This window comes from Ammospiza caudacuta, chromosome 3 (genome assembly GCF_027887145.1).
Source record: "Ammospiza caudacuta isolate bAmmCau1 chromosome 3, bAmmCau1.pri, whole genome shotgun sequence".
Classification (NCBI taxonomy): Eukaryota; Metazoa; Chordata; class Aves; order Passeriformes; family Passerellidae; genus Ammospiza; species Ammospiza caudacuta.
This window is the reverse complement of record NC_080595.1, coordinates 60707313-60732993: the sequence shown is the minus strand read 5'-3', so window position 1 is coordinate 60732993 and position 25681 is coordinate 60707313. Positions and strand designations below refer to the sequence as shown.

Genomic DNA, 25681 nt, shown 5'->3' with positions numbered 1-25681 from the left:
TAGTTTGATATACAAAACTGGTATTTTGATATACAAAATACAAAACTGGTATTTTGATATACAAAACTGGTTTTACTACAAAGCAATAACTATATTAGCAAATAGTGCATAATCTGATCCTAAAAGCCAGCACACTTGGAAGTTCCAAGTTCCTCAGGCTGAGGTAGAGGAACGCAGGTTTTCTATTTTCCTGGGAGATAGTTAACTAGCAGGCTATTATAAGCAACATGACAATATTAACTTCCTTTCATGAACTGCCAGCAGTTTAGATACAAACCATATTTATTGGAAAAGAAGGCTAAAGCATTTGATCTCAGTTCAGAACCACTCTTTCCCATCAAGATAACTAGAGAAAGAAAGTGCTTCCAGATATTTGCATCACTTCCAGATATTTGCGGAGTCTTAAACACTTAAGCATACTTTAATCATGTTTGGAAGAATCTTATTTCAAGAGTTTTTAAAGAGTACTTGCATAAAAGGTAAATAACTAAATACCTGCAATTATATTGCCATCATCCTAGTAAACAAACCCTGATACTTCAAGCTTGTGCATAGAAAGAGATAGAAAACATGCTAATATTTAGCACATGCTAATATTTTGCACTCATGTCTGGGCTTATTAGATGACCTACAGTTTTTAACTGGATCAATGAACAGGATGTGGATGTTCTCACCTGGTCTGCATATTAGAGTGATGACCGTTTGGATTTTTTCTTTTTCTTTAGAAGGACAGCTGTCTCCATTTGAATAGATAAGTTGAATATTTTCTCCAACCTTTTTTGGAGAAGATACAAATGTTCCAAGATTCTTGCTGTTGTTTTGCTTATCTGTAAAAACAGTAAATACAGAACTTTTGTTCCTCTGAAAAGAAGTGAAGCTTCTGTTAGATACTAAGACTTTCCACTTGTCTAGTTAGTGAGAAAGTATCATTAGGAGTTTGATTTTACCTTGCCAAACCATGCTGCTAAGCCTGTGGTTCTTTAGTTAGAAAAAGCTGTGCATTCTTTCTTCAAGCGCTTCTGAGATCACAAAAGAAACAGACTCCTAACTTCTGTACCCTCGAATAAATGAAGGCATTCAGGACAACCAACCCCATTTGCACAGGAAGTGCCAAGCCTTCAGAGGCTTAAAAAAACAGGGAACCAAAAAAACTCCAAAAACACCACCAACAAAAGCCCAACTCACCTACAGAGCAAACAGCAGCACCATCTGAACAGCTGGAAGCTCCTCCGCTCTTCAACACCTTATGGCAGACATTGATGTAGTAATGTTTCCTTCCTACCTCTGAAAAGCTACTATCCACAGCTTCCCAGTTCTGGGCTGACTCTGAAATATAGAGGGTCGTTAAGAACAAGTCATCTGGCTAAACTGTTGCAGCATCTCCATGCCAAAATGCCTTTTATTATAAGGTAGCCCACATTTGCGTTATGATCTCTCCTTCAGAGCATTCCCCAGCACACAGAAGCCCTGATTTCAGCTCCATTCTCCCACCAGCTGAGATTACCACCTACATCTGTCCCCTAAAGCCACAGCTCCCAAATCTTGTCATTTCTGGATGTGTCTCCTTTGCACAAACCACTGGATGGAAGCTGCTGAGCCATGGTGGATCATGACTGGCTCAGGCTGCTCAGAGAGATGGTGGATGCCCCCTTCCTGGAAGTGTTCAAGGCCAGGCTGGATGGGGCTTTGACCAAACTGGTCTAGGGGAAGGTGTACCTGCCCATGACAGAGGAGTCAGGCTAAATTATCTTTAATGGCCCCTTTCAACCCAACCTGTGATTCTGTGACTGAAAACCACTTATGATGGCAGCAACCAAGGCAGTCATGGACATGGCTACTAAGGCACTCAGTTTGTTTGGAATGAGGGAAGCAAACATGAGCACCCCAGAAATTCACTAAGAACAACAAAAGCTGACTAATACTCAGCTAAAGAATTGCACTGGAGATGGCATGTAAGCTCAGGACTGCAGAAGTAACTGAAAGCTAGCTTTTATTGCCATACCTGAACTGCGGATAAGAGGTGACAAGTCATAGTGTTTTCTCTTGTCAGTAACTCTGCAAAGGAGATCTTTTTCCTCTTTAACACATGCGTATTTTGTATCCCAAGTGAAAAAATAGGTGCAGTCAACTTCACCGGTGAATACTGGAGTTCCTCTACCATCATTACCTTAACATGGGAAACAGATGAACACATATGAGGTTTCTAGAGGGGGAAGGGGGAAAAAAGCAAGAAGACTTGAGGACTAGCAATGAGCAAGGAAGACAAAGTCCTTTTGCTGCAGAGGACTTGTGTTTCTGTTTTTTTACCACTGGCTAAGAAAAAAAGGCTCTTTTGTACTTCCATCTTCTCAATCATCAGTGTAAATTTAGACTAGCAGTGCTACTACACAGCACATCCTGCCAGCCATCAAAATTACTGCTTGATGTAACAATTTCTTGTGTTGGCTGTGGCTCAAAGCAAGCATTCATTTGAGCATAAGATCTACTAGCAAGCACAGGAGTCAAACCCTGAGCAGAGCTGTCAGAGCTTGTTAAACTCACCTGCTGTTTCATTGCACTCGAAGTTTATGACAGTCATTCTCTGAAAGCCAGAACTACATGCATCCCCATTTGGATAAATTAAAGTGAGATCCCCATCCGAGTATCTGAGGAAGAAGTCAGTTTTACATAGAAATGTAGGGTCAGACAATCACACAGTGTTCTTCACATAACAGAAGTCACACTCTTGTTCAAGTATTAACTGTTTCACTCCAAGGGAAAACAAATACTAGTTCAACAATAATGACATTTCTACAGTAATGAAGGCTTGCATCCACTGATTTTTCTGATCACTTTTCATTAATTTCTATAGAAATTAAAGAATGTTTTAAAGCTCCCCTAGGTATGGTGGGATATTTATTCCCACTAGTTTATTGTGTGGCTGTTTCTGCAAGAGGAAGAAGTCATACTTCCCGGAAAATCACTGCAACAAACCTGTCACAGACAAAATGGAAGATCATATCCACACGAATTAATCTCTGCTTTACAATCTCATGCAAACTATTATCCCTACATGCCACTTGGGAACCAGCTTCTTCTGATACTGCTTTACAGGTAAAACATGTAAAAAGGAGGACAACAGGCAGTGCACCACAATCTGCAATTGAGACAACAAAGTCAGTGGAAGTCTTCCTGCCTAGCCAATGGCTCTGCCAACCTCACCGGCGCCTTTGTTTGCTAATGCTATCCCGCTATACTGTTACAGTTTTCTGACAAAAAAAGTGACAAAAAATGCTTGCATTTTGTATCAATTGTTGATCATGTGACAAGTAAGTATCAAAGCAGGAAACAGACCAATCAGACCAGTCAGCAGGGCTGAAGAGCATTTACACACCTTAGGGTTTGGTTCGCAAATCTTCCTGCCACTTTTTGCTGGTTATTTGAAAGTTTTACTTGGCAAGATGAAATATATCCTGTATCATCCTTGCAGTTACCTGCTGTGGTTTTCCCACACACATTCAAGTAATAGTAATACTCCTCTTTGTCATCTTTGGCTGCATATGGTGTGACATATTCTGAATGAATAAAAAAAAGAAAGTGTTTTAACATATATCAGGACAGACAAGAAACTCCAAATATCAACACAGGACATTTTTTTCTGTCCCTAAATAAGGAAATGCAAAACTAGCTGGTAAAAACCACAAAAACAAAAGAAAAATACTGAGCTTACCTGAAAATTGATTAAGTGGACTTAAATCAATAGAGATATCATGTTGCTCATTAGTCAGACGACAGTTCTTACTCTCCAGGTAATCCCTGTGACAGGCATACTCAGTAACCCACTCAATTTCATATCGGCAGTTTGTTTTTGCTGTAAGTTTGGGACCTGAACTCTAAAACAGAAGTGAATAGAAATTAAATTATAAGTAGAGTTACTTGAAATATAATCTTTAAAGCAACAGTATCACATTCCTCTAAGATCAGTAACAACTACTTCACCTCTAATACTAAAGATCTGCAAACATTGTTTCTGGCCTCTCAGAAATAGGTGTTGAGAAGAAATAAAACAGGTCTTATAAATGATGTAGCAAACTATTACAAGTGTAAGCAGAAGTAAAGCATCAGACATTAGGAGAAAGACAGCAAAAGTAATAGTGCTTTTAAAAGTACTTTTCCTTAATGTGCTGGAAAAAGCAAAGATGTGAGCCCAAATGGCCTAAGCTTGGATTGTGTTTGCCACAGAGAAGTCCTCAGTGCAGGAAACTGAGATCAAATGCTCTCTGAAGGCAAAGCAGACTTTTAGACACTGGTGTTTTAGCAGCTTTGTTTCCCTCAGTCCAAATCAAAATAGAGATATTTGAGAACTCTTTAGTCAATGATTCTGTCAGATGAGTTTTCTGTCGTGATATATTTTTGCATGTCCGGGAGAAGCAATAGTCTTGGTTTTCCCCACTTTAAAGTGAAACATTAGAAATGCAAATTGTTTCATAAATCTGTATTTCTGCCATCCACTGGAACAACTGGCTCATACACAGGTATGAGGTAAGTTACAGGCACAAGTATCATCAGTAATACTAGTCATCCTACAGAGTGCATAGCTATACCAAGGTAGTACGAAGTGACAGTACAAAAGAGCCGGGTTTATTTCAGCAGCAACAAGAGTGAAGTGCTAGATAGTGAAGGTTCCTATCTAGGTCATATGAGGGACTAAACATTAAACCAAAAATTAGCCAGACAAGAGCTCCCTCTTCACTAATCTGCAACAAAAAGCATCATTATATGAAATGGCAGAGCATTAGCAATTGGCCAGTCCAAGGAGTGTAGGTTGCTGAAATTACCCAGCATTACTTTGAAGTTACTGTCGCATTGCATTCAAGTTAGGCTAAAACAGTGTCCTGCACAAGAATTCATGAGCCTGCTTAGTAAGTGACAGACCCTTGCCACAAAATGACACTCACTAGCTACTTTTTTTCCCAGAGGAAGAACAGATTAATAAAGAAATCAAGTACCAGGCAACAGCTATAAGCCTGCCCAGCCTGACTGAGGAGGAAGAGTGCTCCTTAGCAAGCAAAGCTCTGTGCCAACGTGCCCAGGATTAACTCTACACTAAGTCCTCCTATGCTTAGAGATAAGCCTTGAACCCTTGTTGCCCCCTGTAAAGGGACAACCAAATTCACCTATAAAAGAGACAACACACTCCTGGGAAAATTCTGTTCAGGTTCTCATTTCTTAAGTTCTAAAAGACTTTAAGAGTACATCTGGAATCTCACACTCTTCACAAGCTACAAGCCAAGAATACTTACGCTCTCTTCAGGTCTGAATAAAAATAAATAATAAAACACAAAAGTTAAATACCAACCAGTTAACACAAACTAAAACATTGTAGTTACCTCTTCTCCCCTCTTTGATGGGCAAACAAAAGTGATTGTCACTGCTGGATTGTGGCCTAGGCAGAAACCTGGCCTTTCTTCATCATGCTTGTATAGCCTCTCATAACTCAATACAAGCCTAGAAACAGAAAACAACAAACCAAAAAGACAGTTAAGACACCACACTCTACAGAAGAAGGATATTCTTGAAATGCTCAGTCTTTGCTAGACACTCCAACAGAATATACCAATGCAGCCCTACTCCCAAAAGCAACTTTTTGGGAGATCCTCATTCCTTTAATCTTAAGAGTTATTTAAAAATAAAAATTAAAATAGTCCCAGCAAAATTAATTAATACAGTATCTTCTGGTACCCTACTTAAGACTATGTTGAATGCCTTGTGATTCATATTGTAGCAAGAATTTAGTTGATAATCACAGGAACACAGGTGAATTGCAGTTTTGATCTCAAAACTACTGCTGGAGAGCAGATGTGGCAAATGTTCTTGCAACTTTTGAAAGCAGTATCCACTCAAGTTTTGTCACATTATGGTACTTTATCACCTCCCTACATATAAACTCTTTCCATTCTGCCCCCAGAACTAACAGCAAAATGAACTCATCAGCAAATTGACAGGAGCAAGGCAAGTGGGTCAGATCAGGTGAAGCAGAAGGAGAATAAACCATGGTAACTGATAGGGAAACAAATAGCAAGATGACTTGGATGAGAGAACAGGATGACCACCACAATTTCCCAGCTATGCATAATTATTCTGTGCAGTTTAACGGGCAGAAGACAACAGCTCCCAGAGCAGTGACATTCTGGCTTCAGATTAGCCACAGCACACAAAGGCATCATCTGCTCCTATTCACAATTTTTCAAGTACTCCTGGGTAGTAGAGTGAGCCAAATGCATTTAGCCTGTGGGCCCTCAGACAGACAGGACCAAATCTTACCCTGCTGCCTGTGGGCCAAGAGCACTAATCGCCCCTTGCTTCTATGAGTTCTGCAATTCTGTAAAAACAATTCTCTCACAACAAAGGAGGAAATTTGACCTGTTATGGCAGTACCACAGGATAGACTGCTCTGACAGTATTTTTGACCAGTTTTCTGCTAATGCTTCAATGCTTCAATGAAGAGGTATTAACGTTACATTTTAGGAGACTCATCTGTTCCCAAGAGCGTTGTTTCCAGGCCAGATGACTGAAGTGCCCACAGAAGTATTACCACAAAAATTGCATACCTGTCTTTGTCTTGAAGCTTCAGCTGCTCCTTTGGACGGCCAACATCATATGCCAGACCATCATGTAACAAGCAAGCAGCACTGCCAGCAGGGCACTTTCTGGTCTCTCCACTTGAACCTCCTGGTTATAGCACACAGAAAAGAAGTTACAGGGCTCAGTTTCTAAGCCCTGCTTTACCTGAAATATCTTGCCATTTCATCTGTGGGTTCTTCTAAAAATAGTTCTAAAAAACAGGCTACATTAGACTGTAAAACTGATAAGACAAAACCTGCAGTGCTTGTGGTAATTCATGCTGCCCTGGTTGGGAACAGCAAATTCATCCTTCCTGACAAAACAGCTGCAGCTATTTGCTACTACAGCTGCTGGATACACAGGGCTTTGAAAACTTCCAAAAGTGTGCCAAGTATTCCTTTTTTTTTCCCCACAACCAAGTCAGGGGTAACCCCTTTTTTGTCTCTTATTGACCATCTAATTCAAAGCTGTGAGCAAAAAGTTTCATACTACTGAGATGTTTAAAAGAATAGACCTCTCACTACAACTAGAAGCATTAAACCTTTAACAGGGGCACAAACCACATACTTAACTACTAAGTAAAAATCGCAGTGAGAGTATACAGCTAAACTAACCTTTTCAGCAAGTTTCAAATATGTTTTTTCTGGTTTAACTCCTTATACATATAGCTCTCAACTGAGAGGGGAGTGCTAGCTACGCACAAGTACTAAGGCAAGCATCTAAACAGAGCTTAGATGCACTTAGATGCTTTAGATGCACCTCAGGACATCCATCAGGAACTGGGCAACAACCTGGAGTCCAAAGGAATAAACTTGGAGCACATGAAGCCCTGTGAACAACACTGGTCCTATTTGGCAGTAGATAAAAGACAAGCTGCCCTTTCCCACTTAGAAAAAGTGTATTAACAGTACTTGCACATCCAGAAGGGGGAGCCTATCTCTGAACACCTCAATACTTGGAGAGTAGGGAGTTCAAAATAATTATCTAAGTCTTGAAATACTGATCTCTGAACATAGGACAACTTTAATGGAGACAATGACAAAGAACCACGTTACAAGAAATTTACACACTGACAGGTGACATAAACAACTATTCAAACCTATATCCCTGCAGACATTTATGAACAAGGAATCATCATCAGAATCATCCACCAAGTAATGTCCTGAAACTTGGATGAGAGGACTCAAGTCATGTTTCTTGATATCTTCATCAAACACATAGCAAGGGACCTAGAACAACAACAAAAAATTACATACAAATCATGCTACACAAGTAGAGGGAAGTTATGAACAGGAATATATGAAGCCCAGTTAGTATTTGGTAAAGTTTTTTACTTTTGGAAGCTCAAAGCTAGACATGCTGATTAAAATGAGGCATCCAAAGTTAGACTAATTTGCTCCAGCTTCTAAAAGGGGTTTACTATAAACAACCACCCAAATTCTCAACTCCACCATCTTCCAACATTTATGCTTTACATACCTGTGAAAAACATAGGTTTATGGAGGTTGTTTGAATTAATTTGGGGTGGGGGCAGGTAATTAGAGTAAAATTGTCACATATGTGAAGAGTAACTTCTGCATGAGTAGCACATAGATTACCTCTTTCACAGGTTTAAACAAGTCTTTCTTGCAAGCCACAAAGGTCCTCCATTCAAAATAGTGCACACACTCTGTTGCTGTTACAAATTCAGGGGTACCCTATTTTAAGTAAGAAAAAATAATGCTTTGAAAAACAGACTGGTTTTATTTTACATCTGTAGACATTAAGAAGTTTATTCAAGAGTTAAGAAAAACAGAATACAGCACATCAAAGAACAAGGGCATACAATTTCTTAATTGCACTTGTTAACAGCAAGATTGTTATGTAACAGCTTTGTTGGGCCACTCAGGAAGATGCAGGATGCCAAATCCATAGTCTGCACCAATACTCAACATATCCAGTCCTAATATGCAGTAACTGTATTCCATCTTTTAGAAGTGCTCACTATGTCAGCTGACAGAAGCACCAGTCCTATCTGCTTACTAGAAAGGAAGGAAGACACCAATAGAAAGGCATACAAATAGGTTAACACAGTGAGGCAATGCATGGTTTATCAGTTCCCTTTTATCCTACAGAAACAACTGATTAGCAGCCTCTTCTGCTACACAGAAATAATATCCCTGACCTGAGCTGCCTATTTTTATAGGCTCATGTTACACACATTTGTATATATTTCAAGATGGGTGTTCTACATGTTCAACTGAATGTCAACAGTGAAAACACAACAATTTTTCACTTGGCTCTCCATCCCCTCAGCTAGAAGCAGTTTAGCACACAAACTGATTACCTCTCTCATTTAACCCTGCCATAAAATGGGACAAAAAAAGTTGCTCCAGACAGTATTACAAAATCCTTTTACTATGTCACGAGACAAACAGGTATTAGAACTGAGCTAACCCGAAGAAGCCTGAAGATCAGCATGATCTGGAGCTACAGTTGAAGTTGAGCAATAATTTTTAATTTAGTTTAAAGAGTCATCTGCTGAAACAGAACAAGAAGCTTTTAAGTCTCTGCTGCACTGGCACTTTGTTTGAATTGGCTGGATTTCCAAGAGGGGGTGTGCAATAGCACTGTCAGTGCCAAGAGCAGCACCAACAAATACCTCTCCTGGAAACACAAATATGGGAGCTGATCACAGCCCATCGTGAGCTCTCCTGTCTGTTAAGTGTGTGGAGGGTGTAACTCCAAAAGCATTTTGAAGGGAACTGCATGTACACAGGCCCGTAGAAACTTTTCAGGGATCTCCAATCACACTTCAAACACATTCTCACAAAAAACTATGTCCTCAGAAGCCCAGCTGGCTGTATAAGCACTGTTAGTTGAACAATGTGCAGACCAAGCCTAAGGCTTACTGCTGTCAACTATGCTGCCCCACAACAGAGGTCAGTCATTTAAACAGTCCTGCCACATTCACAGCTAAGGCACAGCCAACAATTAAACAACAGCTCACACTGTTATGGTACCCTGCACACTGTTGACTCATTCCTCCATATTAAGCTAATAATATGCCAACCATGTAAAAGCACTGAAGACAAAGAAGAACCCAGAACCAAAACTAAGCTGTAGACCTGCAACAATATTCTACCAGGACTTTTTGAATTTTGAAAGCCACAATAAATTATGACTCTTAACTTAACAGTAAAACATAATTGGCTCTTCTTTAAGCTGTGAAGCTCAGTAATCAGTACATCCAAAAGCACAGCAAGTCTCTTTAAAAAGCAAGTCAGAACTACTTGTCATTTCCATTGAAGAACACAGCACATTATTTAGACTTACCAGTGTTTTCCCACACAGGAAGTTAATATTGCTTTGAATTTGGTGTTCACTGCCTTGCTGCAAGCAGTTACGTGTAGTGTTGAGTTCCAGAAGACTTTCAGAAACTTTTTGCAAGGCTAATTCACCTAGGGTTTAAAAATGAGAAGGTGGGGGGAAAAAAAGAGCGTTATAATTCAACACTTTCATAGAAGCTCAACAAACAGGATCAACCACTGAGCAGCACAGGAGATACCAGTCCACTTGAAGACACTACAACTAAAGATCTTTGTGGATTTTCTGATTTGGAACATCAGATCCAAGTTAAGATAGTATTTGACTCTCTCGTCACACTTGTACTTTCTTAAAGGTTTTTAGCAAACACTTTCTAAAATAAAAGTACAACAGCAGGTGCTACTACAATCCAGTCACCTCCTTAGGAACAAGGAAAGCTGTTACCAACTAGTTTCAATCACAATTCACTCCTTCCTCCTACGAGTTTCTATTTATCAGTTTCTCAGCCTTTTTATCATTTATATTAATAGCATCAGCACAAGATTAAAGAGAGTCTAACACAGAATGGTTTTTGTTTAGAAGGGAGCCCTCTGCAATAAGCAGGGACATCTTCAACTCTATCAGTTGCTCAGAGCCCTGTTCAGCCTGACCTTGAACATTTTCAGGATGGGGCATCTGCAACCTCTCCAGATAACTTGTTCCACCGCCTCACCACCATCATCACTAAGAAACTTATTCCTTATATCTAGTCTGGATCTACCCTCCTTTGGTTTAAAATTATTACCTCTTGTAATAATTTTATTACAAGAGGTAATAATTTAATTTCCTCTAACTACAGGCCCTGCTAAGTCCTCATTTTTCCTATGAGCCTCCTATAAGCACTGGAATGCTGCAATAAGGTTTCCCTGGAGCCTTCTCTTCCCCAAGCTAACCAACCTCAACTCTCTCATTCTGTCTTCATAGGAGAGGTGCTCCAGCCCTGTGAGCATTTTTGTGACCCTCACCGGACCCGCTCCAACAGGGGCATGCCCTTCCTGTGCTGAGGACCCCAAAACTGGATGCAGTAGCTGAGGTGTAGTCTCACCAGAGAGAAAGGAGGGGCAGAATCACCTCCCTCGACCTGCTGGCCACACTGCTTTTGATACAGCTGGCTTTCTGGGCTGCAGGTGCACATTGCTGCCTCTACTTAATCTTTAATCTACTTAATGAAGAACACACTGGTGCACTGGCACTCTCTGCAGACAAATCCAGCACAGATCCACTGCCTCAGTGCAAATCCCCCATCCCCTTTAGCACAGCTCACACGCTGCATGATGAGTAGGGGCAGTGCTTTGTCACTGCACACTGCTCTCCTCCCCAGCACTTGACATGAAGGGGAAAGGTGGAGCACATTTCAAGTCATACTGAGCACCAGCTCAGGCCACTGAAATGTTCCTGCTCAAGCCCATTTTGGTTAATATTAAACACTAACTGCTTTTAGACCTTACATGCTAACTCCACCCTGTTCTTTTTTTTTTTTTTTTTTTAAGGAAGTAGATTTTAATTCTACAATGAGTTTGGTTTGAACTACAGAAAATGCTATAAAGTGTGAGCACGGATCAGCTTCCCCCTTTCCATTTTAGTTTATGCCTACACTAGGGAGAAAGCAAGTCAAATCTTTAATCATTGCAGATAGCAGCTTTGCACTTAGGCCAAATGTTATTTCATTTTAAAAAATACACTTGTAAGAACTTTATTGAGCCTGTTACCTCCTCACTTAAGGCAAGGAAAACTACATCACACCCACATAATACAGCCTAGAGAACAGAAGGGGAGCAGAAGCCAAAAAACTGTGCAGAAAGACCATCCATGTGGTTTGTGCCTTTTTTATTTCCTGTATTATCAAAAGGCCATCTTCAGGTTCTACAGCTTCCAGCACTGATGCTAGCCAACCTGCCACGCAGCTGTCTTAAATCTAAGAGCTACATACTGCTTTGAGAGCAAGAGTGTTACTTATCACATGACTGCTTAGAAGATACTGTCAAGGTGTCCTCTTTTTTCCACAGATTAGCAGAAGGAAGCCAACACAACTTTCTAGGCAAGAGATGTATATAGTAACAATATGCACATGACTTAAAACCCCTCCAGTTATAAATGTATACAGCTACAAGCTCCCATTTAGCAGGGAACTTATGGCAGCACCATCTGAGGACTTTGTGCTCTGTATGCACTAGCTTCTCTCTGTGCTAAAAACACAGTACATAGTGTTAAAGGCACTTCTGAGCTGATTCCAATTTTCTCAGTTAAAGTAATATTCAAGAAAAAAACAGTTTAGCCAGTAAATCTTGTTTACTACAGGCCAACACGTATGCTCTCTTCCCCCTCACATGCTTAAAATTAGTTTGAGAACTTGCTAAAAGTCTTAGCAAGTTTCTTCAGTGGCACATGCCTCATCACAGCCTCATCACAGGGCAAGGAACATCAGCCCCTCACATGATCAGCTTCTTGCCACAGCTGCAACCACTTTTACTGTAGCATCAAGCTCCCTCTACAATCATCACTCATGTTTCTTCATGCCTTCCACGAAACAACACATTACAAATCAGCTAGTACTGTTCACAGAAATCAGCACCAAATACTTCATATTACACAGGTGTGCTAAATCAGTACCAAAGGCACTGGCCACAACATCTTCTGATCATTGACTCCATTTGTTTAGCTAGGATAAAGGCACTCATGGAAAGTATCTAATCAGTTGTCCAGGAGAAAGAGGGATTTAGGTAGCAGCTATCATTTCATGTCCACTCATCCTACAGCAGCTGGACAAAGCGCACCTTCCACCATCAGGTTAAGAGACATTTAAAGTAATAGCTCCATTTTCTAGGAGCAGTCCAAGTACATGGCACATGAGCCACTAGGCATCATGGTAAGCTGAAAAGTTAAATAACTACCATGTCATTTCCATCCTCACTGATGTTCACAAACTAAACATTTGCCTACCCTTGAAAACTTCTAGGATTAATCAATAAAAGTACAGAGGAGAGGCCTCTGGGGTGTCCATGCAAACCCTGGTATGTCACTGACACACACTTAAGATTAGTCACAAGGCTTGCCTGGGATACAGGCTGATTACTGCCACAGAGCATATGGCCTAAACACCCCTCAGAGCTGGGAGCAACAAGCAGTCCTACAGCTGTCATCCTAAAAAAAAAAAAATTAAAAAAAAAAATTGTTTGCATTGTGAGGTGGTTTTTTTTTTTTTCTGGAAGAATGAAGAAGAGAACTGATTCAGCCTATACTTGAAGAAAGCTTACTACTTAAAATTTATCAAATTTATCAGTTAAAAAACTGCCCTTCTTCCCCAAAATAAATGTCCTTCACCACACACAGCTTCGGCATACAGGTAACCTCATGTCATCTGGATTGCTTGAAGACAAGTATGTGGTTTAGCTGGTTTAGGTAACCAAGAATCTACACCTGCCTAGACCTGGATAAGAGAGATTCCTCTTTTCTCACTAGGAGTGATTTTTTTTTTTTTTTAACAGAAAAGTTTGATGACCCATTAGCATGATCTAAACTCAGTATGATGGTGATGAAGTTTCAAGGCATTTAAAGGCATTTAGAGGCATGAGCAAGAACAAAACTTGGACAATTTGGCCAATTAAAAAACACCAAAATTCCATGACAATGTTAACTGCTCACCTTATTTTGCACTTTATTGCAGGGTAGTTAAAAACATATCCCACTTGAACAAGATTCATGGCTTAACCTTTGAAAGTCATTTCAAACTGCCTTGGCAAGAGCACAGTATATCTATTGATAAATCCTCTTACACTCAGAAGCACAGAGGCACTCAGGAACTCAAGGTTTGCACACAGAGGAATATTTGATACTGCTCAGTCACCACCCAGCTCTGTTCACCCTTCCTCTCTCCACAAGAAGTGTGGAACAAAACCTACACAAGCCTCTAGTTCTCACACCTCCCTGTGGAGAACAGACTTCCTCAATCTCACTCCACCTGCCACATTCCAGTCTCACCCAAAGCAGCATGTTAAAACAAACGCTCAGATGCTGCTTTCTTTTCAAACCCACAGGCAACTGAAGCCTCAACAGCATATGAGCTGAGACCCCCATCAGCAGAAAATAAAAATGTGTTTCATTCCTAAAATGTACAAGAATAACAGCATCAACATGCCATACTCCTCAAAGAAGATGCTACACTACATGCGGTTGCAGTTTGAATACAAATGCAATCTTACCAGTCATCCCAGAGAACTCTGGAGCCTGAATATACCTTTATTCATGCACTCAGTGATTCTGAAAGCCTGGGTGCCAGCATTAACAGAGTTTGTTTGAAAAGCACTCATCGACCATAGACCAAAACCAAAATATCTCTACTGTTAGTAGAGAGCTGTGGGGAAAATGGCAGCTGACTAGCTGCTGTGCATTGGCATACAGATGAGAAACTTTCCTCCTCACCACATTCTGGCAGTTCAAGCAATTCAACAAAGAATCATAGCTTCTTTTAAAAGGTGTTTGCCAATGGCTGGCAAGACTGGCAAGCATGTTGAATCAGACTTCAGATCTGCAGATACTATGAAGCAGTCTGAAGAGATATTGCTCTTCAGAATGCTAGTACTTTATTCTATTAGAACTTACAGTCAGCTATGAGAAAGCCTCCTGAACAGTACTCATATATTATTGTCTCATTAGCCAAAACACAAGGGCAACCTTGAAAGCGACAAACATACATGAAAATAAATCACATAAACTCATGAAAAAATACTGTTCAGAGCACAAGGTGCTTCTGACTGATGAAATCACGCGTACATGTAGAGGAAAACGTCAGTTTCATATTTAGATCAGCATGCACAACTCCGCCTCTCCTCAGAATACCAAGGACATCTGTGAACTACTGAAGCTGACACCAGATTTCACAAGTGCAACCACAACCAGAGAACTGCATGTAATTAGCTTCCTTTCCATGTGGAACAACTTGAAGATGACACCTCAGACACTTAGCAATACTCCCAAGATTGAATTTCAAAGAGTAACCTGCCTCTGAACAAAGACCTGACACTCCATCAGGCTGGGCTGAGTATACCTCAGAGCTGTAACCCAAGCTCTGTCCTGTGTTCAGTATTTACAAAGTTGTGCACAGTCCATACCCTGCCACAGGTAGATGCACTTGTTGTACCAGAGGTAGCCTTGCATACTTTCACACTAGATTACAGTTAACTAGAGCATAAAATACATTCCACTGTCCCATAAAGTCATTATCTACAATCAGATCATGTTTGACCAACTCTCCCTAGTAAATTGGCAAAAAACCAAAGTTTTACACAGTTCCAAGGGCAGAGGGGAGTGGAGGGAAATCTTTGCTAACACATCAAACTTTGCAACAGTTATAAGAGCATCCATTAACAAGGCTCTGAACTACCTACAAGACACTTACGTACTTACCTACAGACAGATGGGTATTCGTCTTCGTGTCATACGCACAGACTGCACTTGTCCTTCCACATTCTTCAACACCAGAACAGAAATTTATTTTATAAAGCACCTCTTTGTCTGCATCAATTGCTTCCCAAGTGTAACTGAAAAGACAAAAATGCCTGTCAGTTGGTATTCAAATGGTCTGAATTGCATCCCATCTAGATACCAGTCCCTGAAATAACCAAGTTAAAGGCTAAGAGCACCACTAACTTAAATTCCTATTTATGTTCTATATTTGTAAATGCCAGAAATAATTGCTATTTTGTTGGGACTAAGAGGAGAACAGATTTAACCACTTGTGGAATGTAACATCGAGTCCATTTTTCTCTGTCTTGAACACCCAATTATCCATTCTTCCCCATCAAATCTCTGTGAAGGCCACCCTAAGGATCACCACCTGTGATATTTTATCCTTGACAGCCCAATAAATTTCCCACATGACTTTGTCAGGCTGGACACTACTGCACCTTAGTGTTCTGCCCAAGAACAGTGGCAGAAGTGCTAAGTCTAAGTGGAATAGAGCAGTAACGTCTCCCAGATTCAGGGTCAAAATTGGGGTTGAGAGTCTGACAGTATTCTGACCAAAAGATGCTAACAGTGCTTATTAGGGCCTAGCTGTACCTTTAGGCATTACATATATGTCAAAAGTTGGACACAAGCGGGGCTAGCCTCAAGACACCCAGTGAAAGATCACACTACCTAGCTACAGGCCTATCAGAAAGACAGCTGTCTAAAAACTGGAAAAGGAACACGAAGCTCAGGTTAAATATAACCAGGAATAAATCCAAGTAACAGCAGCAAAGAAATCAAATGCAGCACAGTTCAGAGGCAGAGCAAGGATCCCTTCCCCTCACAGCAGGCAGTATGACTGCAGTGAAATGTGGTCAGTTGCATGACACAGCACTGCTCAGTTTTGAGGCAGGCCCAGGTCATCCAGTTTGGAGCCAGGAGCTCTTTAGACAGCCTGGCTTACTATCAGGGTGCTCTGGCCAAGCTCTGTTAAAAAAGCACAACTCAATAAATGTTTGCTGCCACCTTCGCTCAACTATCCGTCTTCTGGCACTGGCAGCAGCCTGCATCTTCTGGACACTTGATTTTTGCAACATAACAGATTCCCAGCTGCCTTTCTATTCCAAGTGGAAACTTCAGCAGGATTAATACACATTCATCAACACATCAGAAAACTGAGGACACTACAGGGACTTATTAGGCATTCCTGTTATTTAAAACTCACACAAAACTTAGTGCACCTATGTGACCCACAGAAGCATTTGGCTTAATGTTCAAATTTCAGTTGATAAGAAGCTTCACCCATCAGGTTTGTTTGCCTTAATCTCTAGGGCATATGTGTTGCACCACTCAACATTATCATACTCCAGATCCCCCCAGGAGGAGAAACCATTCCTGTTCAGTTCTGAACTTCAGTCCTTGGATGAGAAAGGGGCAACAGCAGTTCAGTTACTTTATTTTAAATTTTAAATCCTCTGAGGATTCCTCTCAAACCCAGTGCATCCAATATCTAATCAAAGATTTTCCATTTTAATTACTGACTCTGGGGCTATTGGATTCCCTGTACTACAGCAGTCATATTCAATTCAGACTGCTGATGGCTGGAACAAGTGAGGGGCAAATACAAGAGCACAAGAGTTTTGTGAACTCAAAAAAACAAAGAAAATCTTTATACATTAGCATAATATTATATTTGAGGCTTTATATCCTAATATAAGGGTCAAAAATAACTTGCCAGGTATACCCAGTCATACCCAAAGCATCAATAAAAGTATGTATTCAAGGACTGTGTCTCAATCCTAGACAAATACTTGCCATTATTCTTTCCTCATAAGCAGGCAGACCTGACCTTTTACAATCATACTGATTAGCTCTCTCAGCTAGTCTGTTGCATTTCTGAAGTGGATAAAGACAATATTGATGCAGGAGGATGATGAGAATTTAGCCACAGTACAGAATAACCAAAGTTCAGGAATGGAATAAAGCTTCTCAACACACAAAAAAAAGGAAGTTAGAAGAACCTGACTATCTTCAAGAGCTCTGAAAACAGCAAGAGATGAAAACCAAAGATGCTTTTACATCCAGGAGAAAATGCATTTCAATCCAAACCAAATTTCTTCACAATGAAGTTCCAGAAAGTTAGCATTTCTCGAATTGAGAACTGAAAATTTCTGAAGGGCTTCAGTACTCTATTTTTTTTCACTGGTTTTGATGACAAAAAGGTAACATATAATACTAAGGCACAATGTTTTTGATTACGCTGGGGTGTTCTTCAGTGTGTTGTTGGTTTTTATAAAGACCTTGCAAGCTAAAATCTATTTGTGACTGGAACAAGAATTTAAGTCCTTCACACAACAGAATTATCACTCTGAGATTAAGGTTTTGTTTTTCCAGTTCCATGTTATGAAATAGAGGAAATAAGCATCTTCAAGTCAGTTCACCCACAGGCCAGAAGCCAAACAGAAACAAGATGTGCAGCTTACAGAACAGAAGCAAAGCAGCCACAGAAGCCAGACCTTCCCTCTGCCCTCTAAGAGGCCTCTGGACAGGGAAGGTTGAGGAATCCTTCAAAACCGTCTGCACAAAAGAAATATCAAATCCAATGTTCAGTGATGTTCCAAACCACAACTTCAGGGGCACAGAGAAGTGAGCATCTAGTGCAGTTTCAGAGTAGTATTACTTTCATATAGATGTTACAGAGACTTCTATTTTTTCTAATGTGTAGGAGGAGCAATTTATTCATTGTGATTAACAGCAGCCCAGATGTAGCCTAAGCAGCTGTTCTCACAGAGATGCAAAGTACTTTCACAGTAAAAGCAACAATTATTTCTCACACAAGTAAGACTCCAGGCATTAAATCAGTACCTGGGAATAGTTTCAAGTTGCATGTGCTCTACTTTCCAGTAAGATACAAGCTGACCTCTGTACTGCAATCCATAATGGAAACAATCTGTTGGCAACCACACTGCCCATCCTGACCATGTGAGTCACATGGACTGGCTTCCTCCAGCCTGCTCAGCACTCACCTCCACCAGTGGTGATGCCTGATGTAATCACCTCTTTGCCAGGGCCAGAAGAAGTTATCTTGTTTGAAGGGCTTAAGCTACCCTGCTCCAATGCAGTTGAGCTAGTTTAGGGAGCTGTTATATCATCACCTTTAAAAAGCAACAGCCAGAATGCTGGGATGGGACATGATGCATCCTCTGATCCAGGGGGCTCAGTGCAGATGCCATCTCACAGATTAAACCATTCAAACAGCCATTTCTGGAGCAGTTCAAGGTCAGGGCTCAAACATGCTGTCTGCCCTATATAAAACTGTCAAACAGTTATTTTTGCTGAAACCACAACATGACGCTTGTTTTCTGATAAGGCCAACTGCGAGCTATCCCAGAATGAAGGGATGAAACACACACCCACGCCAATCCCCCCAGGGCAGGCTCTCCTGTCTCCTGCCAGCACTGCTGGCCCAAGCACCTGACACAAGCTGGGCCCAGGGACTGACCTCTCTCCAAATTAACTCAGCAAAAACAACAGGTGCATGTGAATGTGTGTGGAGGGGCACTGAGCCTGGCCAGTTCCCCGTCTGGCTCACGGTGGCTCCTGGCCATGCACCAGCAGCAGGAGGCACAGAAGGAGGCAGGGCCGGCTCAGACCACTGTCAAAAGCAGTTGTGCAAGCAAGGTCCAAACGAGTTATTGGGAATAACCCTGCCTGCAGGTCAGCCTTTTCAGCTACCTAGCACTGTTCTTGAGACACTGAAACAATCATATGAAAAAGAAAATCTACTTTTTGGCAAGCTGCAACATCAAATGAGAGCTCTGTTTTTTTAACAAATCAAAGAAGCAATATGAAAAAATAACATGAGAAAGGGAAAAGCAAGCCTAGGTTACTTTGTGATGAGAAGCTGAGGCACTGAAGTCAAGCAAGGTGTGAAAGGCTAACTCCTGTCACAGCAAGTGCATCCTGTGAAAAATGCCAATCACTTGTTTTTAAAATTTTAAAGGCTTAATAGTAATAAAATGGTTATAAAAATAGCAATATAATTACAGTAATAATAATTTGGACAATCTGGATTAGGACAATATGAGACAATAGAAACAAAGAGTTATGGATGTCTGGGTATGTTTTTCTGGGCAAAATAAGCCCAAAAAAGGACACACGTTAACAACGGATTAACCCTTAAAAACAACAGCTTGTTGCATACTCATACACGATGCATAGAATCCTGTGTTTGAATGGAATTTGTCTGGTCATCATCAACTTCTTGCTCTTAATCCTAAAGGCATCTTCAGGGCTGAGCAAGGCAGGAAGAATTTAATTTCTTTTAATAAGAGAGCAATAAATTATTTTTTCCTGAAAGATTTAGGTGTCCTGTGGCTGCTATTTCAGTGCAAGTCCTTTCTTTAAAAAAAGTATCTTACATAGCATAGTTTCTATTTTAACCTTATGTTATAACCTAAAATTATATTTAACACACAACTTAAGAAAATTAATACAGAATAACTTTCTAACATAACACATATAATACTAATTTTAAAATTTGTGAAAAGCCGATCATGAAATACGCATTTTCACAATCCCAATGCCAGAGCCACTTTGAGGCCTGAGTGCTAGGGAACCACTTCAAATCAGCAGAGCTCCAGAGAGACCACTGCCACCAATCCCCAAGAACAGTTCAAGCTTTTTGGCTCTCCAAGCGTCACCCAAGGGACGACTGCTGGAGAACAGCGCACCCTGCTCCAAAGGGCTGTAAAGCACAGTCACAGAGAATCATGTGTTCCCTCTCGGGGGAATGCACTGAAATAGCTCATTTTGCTGAGGGGGTGCTGTACAGACGACCTGGCAGAGAGACAAGGCAAGCCACGGCCGCAGAGCTGGAAAGCACATCCACATGTGATTATGCAGCCGCACGATTTTGTGCCCAGATGCTTCTCAGCTATTAGAACACTGCAGAGATAAAACGAGTATCCAAAGCTCCTCACCAGCAGTTTCAACCAGCACAATCTCGGGCAGACAAAATCAGGAACAATTTCCAGAATGGCCACTGTAAATTTGAAGCTTGCAGCTCACTTGCCACAGAAATCACTATTAGATGTGACCACCCTTTTCACACGAATGTGTACAGTAAAGAAATCTCTATGTCAAAGCAAGCTCTCCTTACAGAAAATGAGAGCTTGAACAGCACAAAGTACAGCCATCACTATGCCTCAAGAGCTTTTTAATGCATCCCTACCCATGCATAATTCTGCTCTAGCTCACCCGTCCCCTTTTCTAGCTACCATACACACTGTGTATCTTCAGGCAAGTTTTCTTGTGTGCATCATGCATGAGAGCCTCAGTTACACTACAAGCTCTTCTGCTTTTTGCATCCAGAAGACATTTGGGCTTTCATGCTGCACTCTAAACCACATCTATTACACCATTTCACAGAACGCTTAAGAAAAGGGGTAGCAACCTGAAGTTTAAGTAAGCAAGAGCTATAGGAGGAGGCTCATGTACTGAGAAATCACACTCAGACACTACAGTGGCAGCTTCCCAGGCACATGACACACCCATTCACATCGGTATATAAGTCCAGTGATACCTTATTTATGACATCTCCCACTTCAATATGTCAAAGCACTTAATAGAGCTGAATGAGTGCACCCAAAGGTCACCTCTCTGTACTCAGCACGTGCTTCTTCACCAAGGCCAAGCCTGGGCTTTCAAGCAGCACAGATGAGTGCAGTTGTGGTTTCACAACAAAGGCTGAAAAGACAGGGTTTTGAATGAGCAGAAGTGTAGGTACAGTCAGCTGTAGGAGTTGTGTTATCAAAAACTACACATTTAACAGAAAATAGAATTGACTTACAACTCCAAAATCTGAAGTCTGTGTAACAGCAATTCTGTGTTGTATAGCAGTTTGAGATTCCCTTACACCCACTAGTCAAAAAATCACTGAAGTTATGCACCAGCTCCTATCCTTGCAAGGGGGCAAAAACATCACCAGCCATTAGATCACTTCTCATCCAGTACAGACTTTCAGGCAAAACAGCTCACAGAGGATGTAGTTTGTATTTGTTGCACTACCACCCAAAATATATTCTATTTTTCTATTCTATTTATTAAAAATATTTTCTATTTTTAGAAAGAAAGGAAAATTAGACAGCAACTTTTGCAGTGTTATGTAGAAGGTGAACCCAAACTGTCAAGATTTCTTTTGAAGTAGATGGACTTAAATAACATGTCATAAAATTAACTCTGACTCCAGAAGTTTTCCTGCATCGCAACATGAAAAATATAAGGGGAAGAAGAAAAACTGTGAGAGACCAAGCTAGTCAGTAACTTCCTATATCCAACCAGTCCCCTGTAATCCTTCACAGGTACTCATACTGCAGCAATCCTGGAGAAACTTCTACACGGAAGATAAAAAAAGAATTCCAACTGCAAGTCACATGACAGCCACAGTCAGCTGTCGGAACGCACAAGAACAAAGGAGAAAGCACAACAAAATCAGTGACTGAAGCCATGCCATTAGACAAAGTTCCAGGGAATGAAAGCTCTTCTTCTTTCCCGAGACCATCCAAGCATAGCAGCAGTAAGGCTGCACAAAGCAAACAATGAAAAGCTCCAACTCAAGTTTAAGTGGCCTCATGCCGCAGTTCTTGCGCAAAACAGTTTTGACACCTTTCCTCCTCCCTGCAAAACAGCTTTCCTACTCTTTCTTAAAGGAGAGCCAGTGCCCCTTCTAACCCCCAGCAATTTCCTTCTTTGCCCACCTTCTGACACTCACACACCAGACACAACGCCTGCTGCAGTTTCAGCAGCCCTATTACAGCACACAAAGCCCAGGACACTGTTTTCTTAACAGCTGTAAAACAAATAAAAACCTTGCTTTAAGCCAGTACAAAAATAGGTTGGTCAGGGACTTGTCCTGCACACCGACATTGTAACTTCTGGCTGGGAAATCCACCAGCAGTGCGTTTGCATTGCCTGCATCATTCCTCACTTGGTAAAGTTTTTTGGCAACTGTACCCAAGAAGAAACTTCACCACTGAACTCCATGGGGACTTCCCACCTACCAGAGCACAAGTTCTTATTTTTTCTTTTACCATTATGGATTACTGGACATAAATCCTCCAAAGCAGTTTTTTCCCCACCGTGGCACAACAGCAAATACATGTTTTTGAAGCAGTCCATCTTAAAAGGAAACCTGCTGATTGTGCTATCTACGTGCAAACTATTTCCACTTGCCAGTAACAAAATGAAACCAGCTGAAGTAATTTGCATCCAAAATGAGACTGCATGTCTCTCCACAGGACTCTCAAATATTCCTCTAGTCATAGAAACACAACAAAGCCAAGAAAAAAAAGGAAAAAAAAACCCAACAACAACAAAAATCACTCATCAGAGCAGCTAAATTCCCTCCAAAAGCTACACAATAGTGCCTCGATTCTGCAATTAGGGTGGTCATCTGACAAAACCACAAAACCAATTTTTGCCACCGTCATGGATTATTCTTGCAAGCTAACCGCCTTTTTTCATCATTTAACAATATAATGTTGTTTATTGTATCATATCCCAGATTCTGCCAGGTGGAGAGCCCATTCCCTCCAGCGATCCAAGCTCTGACCTTAGTGCAACATTCACCCTGCTACACTGGTGCCTCCACAGTGATACTGATTGAAATAATGTGTTCTTGTATGTACCCTGCGTATTCTGGCTAAATAATTAAGAAATTAGGACTGGCAAGATATTGGTGCTATATTAAATTTACGGCTGAAACTGGAGCAGAAAAATGTCAAGACACGAATAATGGTGACATTTCCACGTGCTAAGTTTCCCAAAGCTTTCTCAACTCACCTGTAAGCAACCGAATGGCTCATGGTGATATTCTTAGCAAGAAGCCAACTCCCAAGTGACATCCCTTCCAAACCAACACCACTTTGCTTTTCAGACTAGACCGACCACAGGCGCCTTGCACAGCGCAAGCCTACCCATCCTCTCGCCCGCAGGTTTCCTGTATCTGCAGAGCAGAGAGGTCCCGCAGGCAGCGGCCCCTCAGCCGCTCCTCAGGCTCCCAGCCCGGCTGCGCCTCCGCCGCGGACCAGCCTCGGCCTCACGCCCGGGGACCCGGCCGCGCTTCCCCCGGAGACCCCCGGGCTGACCCTTCCCGGGACGGGCGAGCAATAGCCCGGGGACCGTGCCCGCGCTGCCGAGTCGCGGCGCCGCGCTCCGCGGAGGGCAGGAGCGGCACGGGCACCAAGATACACCGCCCCCCTGCCCGTACCCCCCGGTGCAGCCCTTCCCCAGCCGCCCCATCGCGTCCCGGCGGCCGCCCACCTGCACAGGTCCTGGTAGGAGTCGGGGAGCGCGGCGGCGGCGGCGGGCGGGAGCAGCGCCAGGAGGGCGCCGAGCAGCAGCGAGGCCATGGGCGCCATAGGCCGGGCTGCCCCGGGACGTCAGGCGCCGCCGCCGCCGCGTCATGTGACCGCCGCGCGCCCCCGCCCCGGCCATGTGACCGCCGCCGTGCGCGGGCACGGCGCTCACGTGAGGCGCGCCCCCTCCTCCCGGGCTCTGCGGTGGCGCTGGGACACGGCGACGTCGGGATACCGTCACACCGGGACACTGCCACACCGGGACACTGCCACACCGGCACCCGTGTCCCCGGGGCTGTTGTCTGGCCGGCTAAGCAGCGCAGGGACCCGGCCGGTGGGGCGCACCGCCAGTGGGTTGCAGTGTCCCGGAGCGAGTCCCGCTGAGGGCAACAAAGGTGAAGGGACCGGAGCAGTTCTTAACAAGGACAGGCTGGGGGAGCTGGGCCTGGAGAAGAGATCTCGTCAGTGTCTGTAAGTGTGTTAAGGGGCAGTGCCGAGAGGGTGTTCCAGGCTCTCCTTGTGGTGCCCAGCAATAGGACAAGAGGCAACGGGCAGAAACTGATTCACTGGAAAATCCCGCTGAACACGAGGAAAAACTTCTTTACTGTGCGGGTAGCCACGCACTGGAACAGGTTGCCCCGAGAGAGTGTGGAGTCTCCCTCACTGGAGATTCCCTCCCTGGAATCACCTGGACCCAATCCTGTGCCATGTGCTCTGGGGCCACCCTGCCTGAGGAGGCAGGTTGGGCCAGATGACCCACTGTGGTCCCTTCTGACCTGAACCACTCTGTGATTCTGTGGCTTGGTGCTTGAATCAAAGAAATGCTGTTTGGGAAACATTAAGTGAGGTTTTAAATAAGTTATTCAAAATGTACAGCGAAATCTTGTGAGAGATCAGGAGACTAAACCCTTTAGGGATGAAGGCTGAGGAGGCAATGACAGTGGTTAGTTGTCTGGCTGCAAGAATTGTTGCTGCAGCAGGGAGGCTGATGCGGCGTGGAAATTGCCCCCATTTCAGCAGAGGACAGGAGGCGAGGCTTGCACAAGGCAGCAGCAGCCTTGTCAGCAGGAAGTGGAACACACACTGTCCTACCTCCACTGCCTCCTGGCCTACAGAGAAAAGTGATCCAGCCTGGAGCTTGCATTGTTACCTCCACGATTTAGCAGATTTTTACTGCAACGTAAAGATTCAAAAAAGGGAATTAATTAGTAAATTTTTATGGAAGTGCAGTTAAGAAGAAAAGCACCATTGAGAGATGTAAGAGGCATAAGGGTGGGAGAGAGAAAAAAACCTAAAAGTTACACTCATTAAACAGACAGCTGTATTGTGTGAAGAAATCAATCCTGTTCTCTAATTATGAATACTTTCCAAAAGCCATTTGCACAAAAAAAAAAAAAAAAAACCTGAAAAAGGCCTAAAACTGAAATAGTTTTTCTTGCCGCATTCCCTAGCATCCATGAGAATGAGGCAGCCCTGAAGATCTGCCTCTCAGGCAGTTCAGTGTGGTTCCAGGCTGCCGTGATCTCCCTTTCCTCTCTTTTCTCTCAGGTGCAGCCCAGCTCTCTGGGCTGTAGCATTAGCCCTGCAGCAGGGCAGGCAGCTGCCCTGGCTGAAAGCTGGCACACTGTTCTGATTGTTTTGTGCAGGTTTGCAGCTGAACCTGTCACCTGACTTGCTAGGCTCACTGCATATCTGCACTAACACCAGCAGCAGCTCCAGAAGGGGCAGAGGAACTGCAGAAAAAGAACTATTAAAAGGGACTGAGTAAATGCTACTGTCCTCTACAGTTTTCTACTGCAATATAATGGATTATTGTCAATTCTTTTATTTTAGCCTTCAGTGGATTCCCAAAAGTTCCAAATCTGATTACCCAAGAATCCCTGTTGTCTGCTTTTGACTCCATCCTGTATAGTTTAAAGAGAAGCTTGATG

General features: G+C 42.4%; 1 protein-coding gene across 1 annotated transcript in view; it reads right to left on the bottom strand.

The window, feature by feature from the left end:
* Window positions 1-23842, bottom strand: part of IGF2R (insulin like growth factor 2 receptor) — a 56223-nt gene extending 32381 nt beyond the window's left edge. Inside the window, exons 1-13 of the mRNA XM_058801194.1 lie at window positions 23716-23842; window positions 15352-15485; window positions 9919-10043; window positions 8202-8300; window positions 7703-7832; window positions 6591-6711; window positions 5370-5487; window positions 3710-3872; window positions 3374-3554; window positions 2542-2645; window positions 2003-2167; window positions 1186-1326; window positions 675-827 (exon numbers count right to left, since the gene is read on the bottom strand). Of these exons, the coding sequence (XP_058657177.1) occupies window positions 675-827; window positions 1186-1326; window positions 2003-2167; window positions 2542-2645; window positions 3374-3554; window positions 3710-3872; window positions 5370-5487; window positions 6591-6711; window positions 7703-7832; window positions 8202-8300; window positions 9919-10043; window positions 15352-15485; window positions 23716-23813 (1732 nt within the window). The 5' untranslated portion in view covers window positions 23814-23842. The remainder of the gene's footprint in view (window positions 1-674; window positions 828-1185; window positions 1327-2002; window positions 2168-2541; window positions 2646-3373; window positions 3555-3709; window positions 3873-5369; window positions 5488-6590; window positions 6712-7702; window positions 7833-8201; window positions 8301-9918; window positions 10044-15351; window positions 15486-23715) is intronic.
* Between the last annotated feature and the right edge of the window lie 1839 nt (window positions 23843-25681).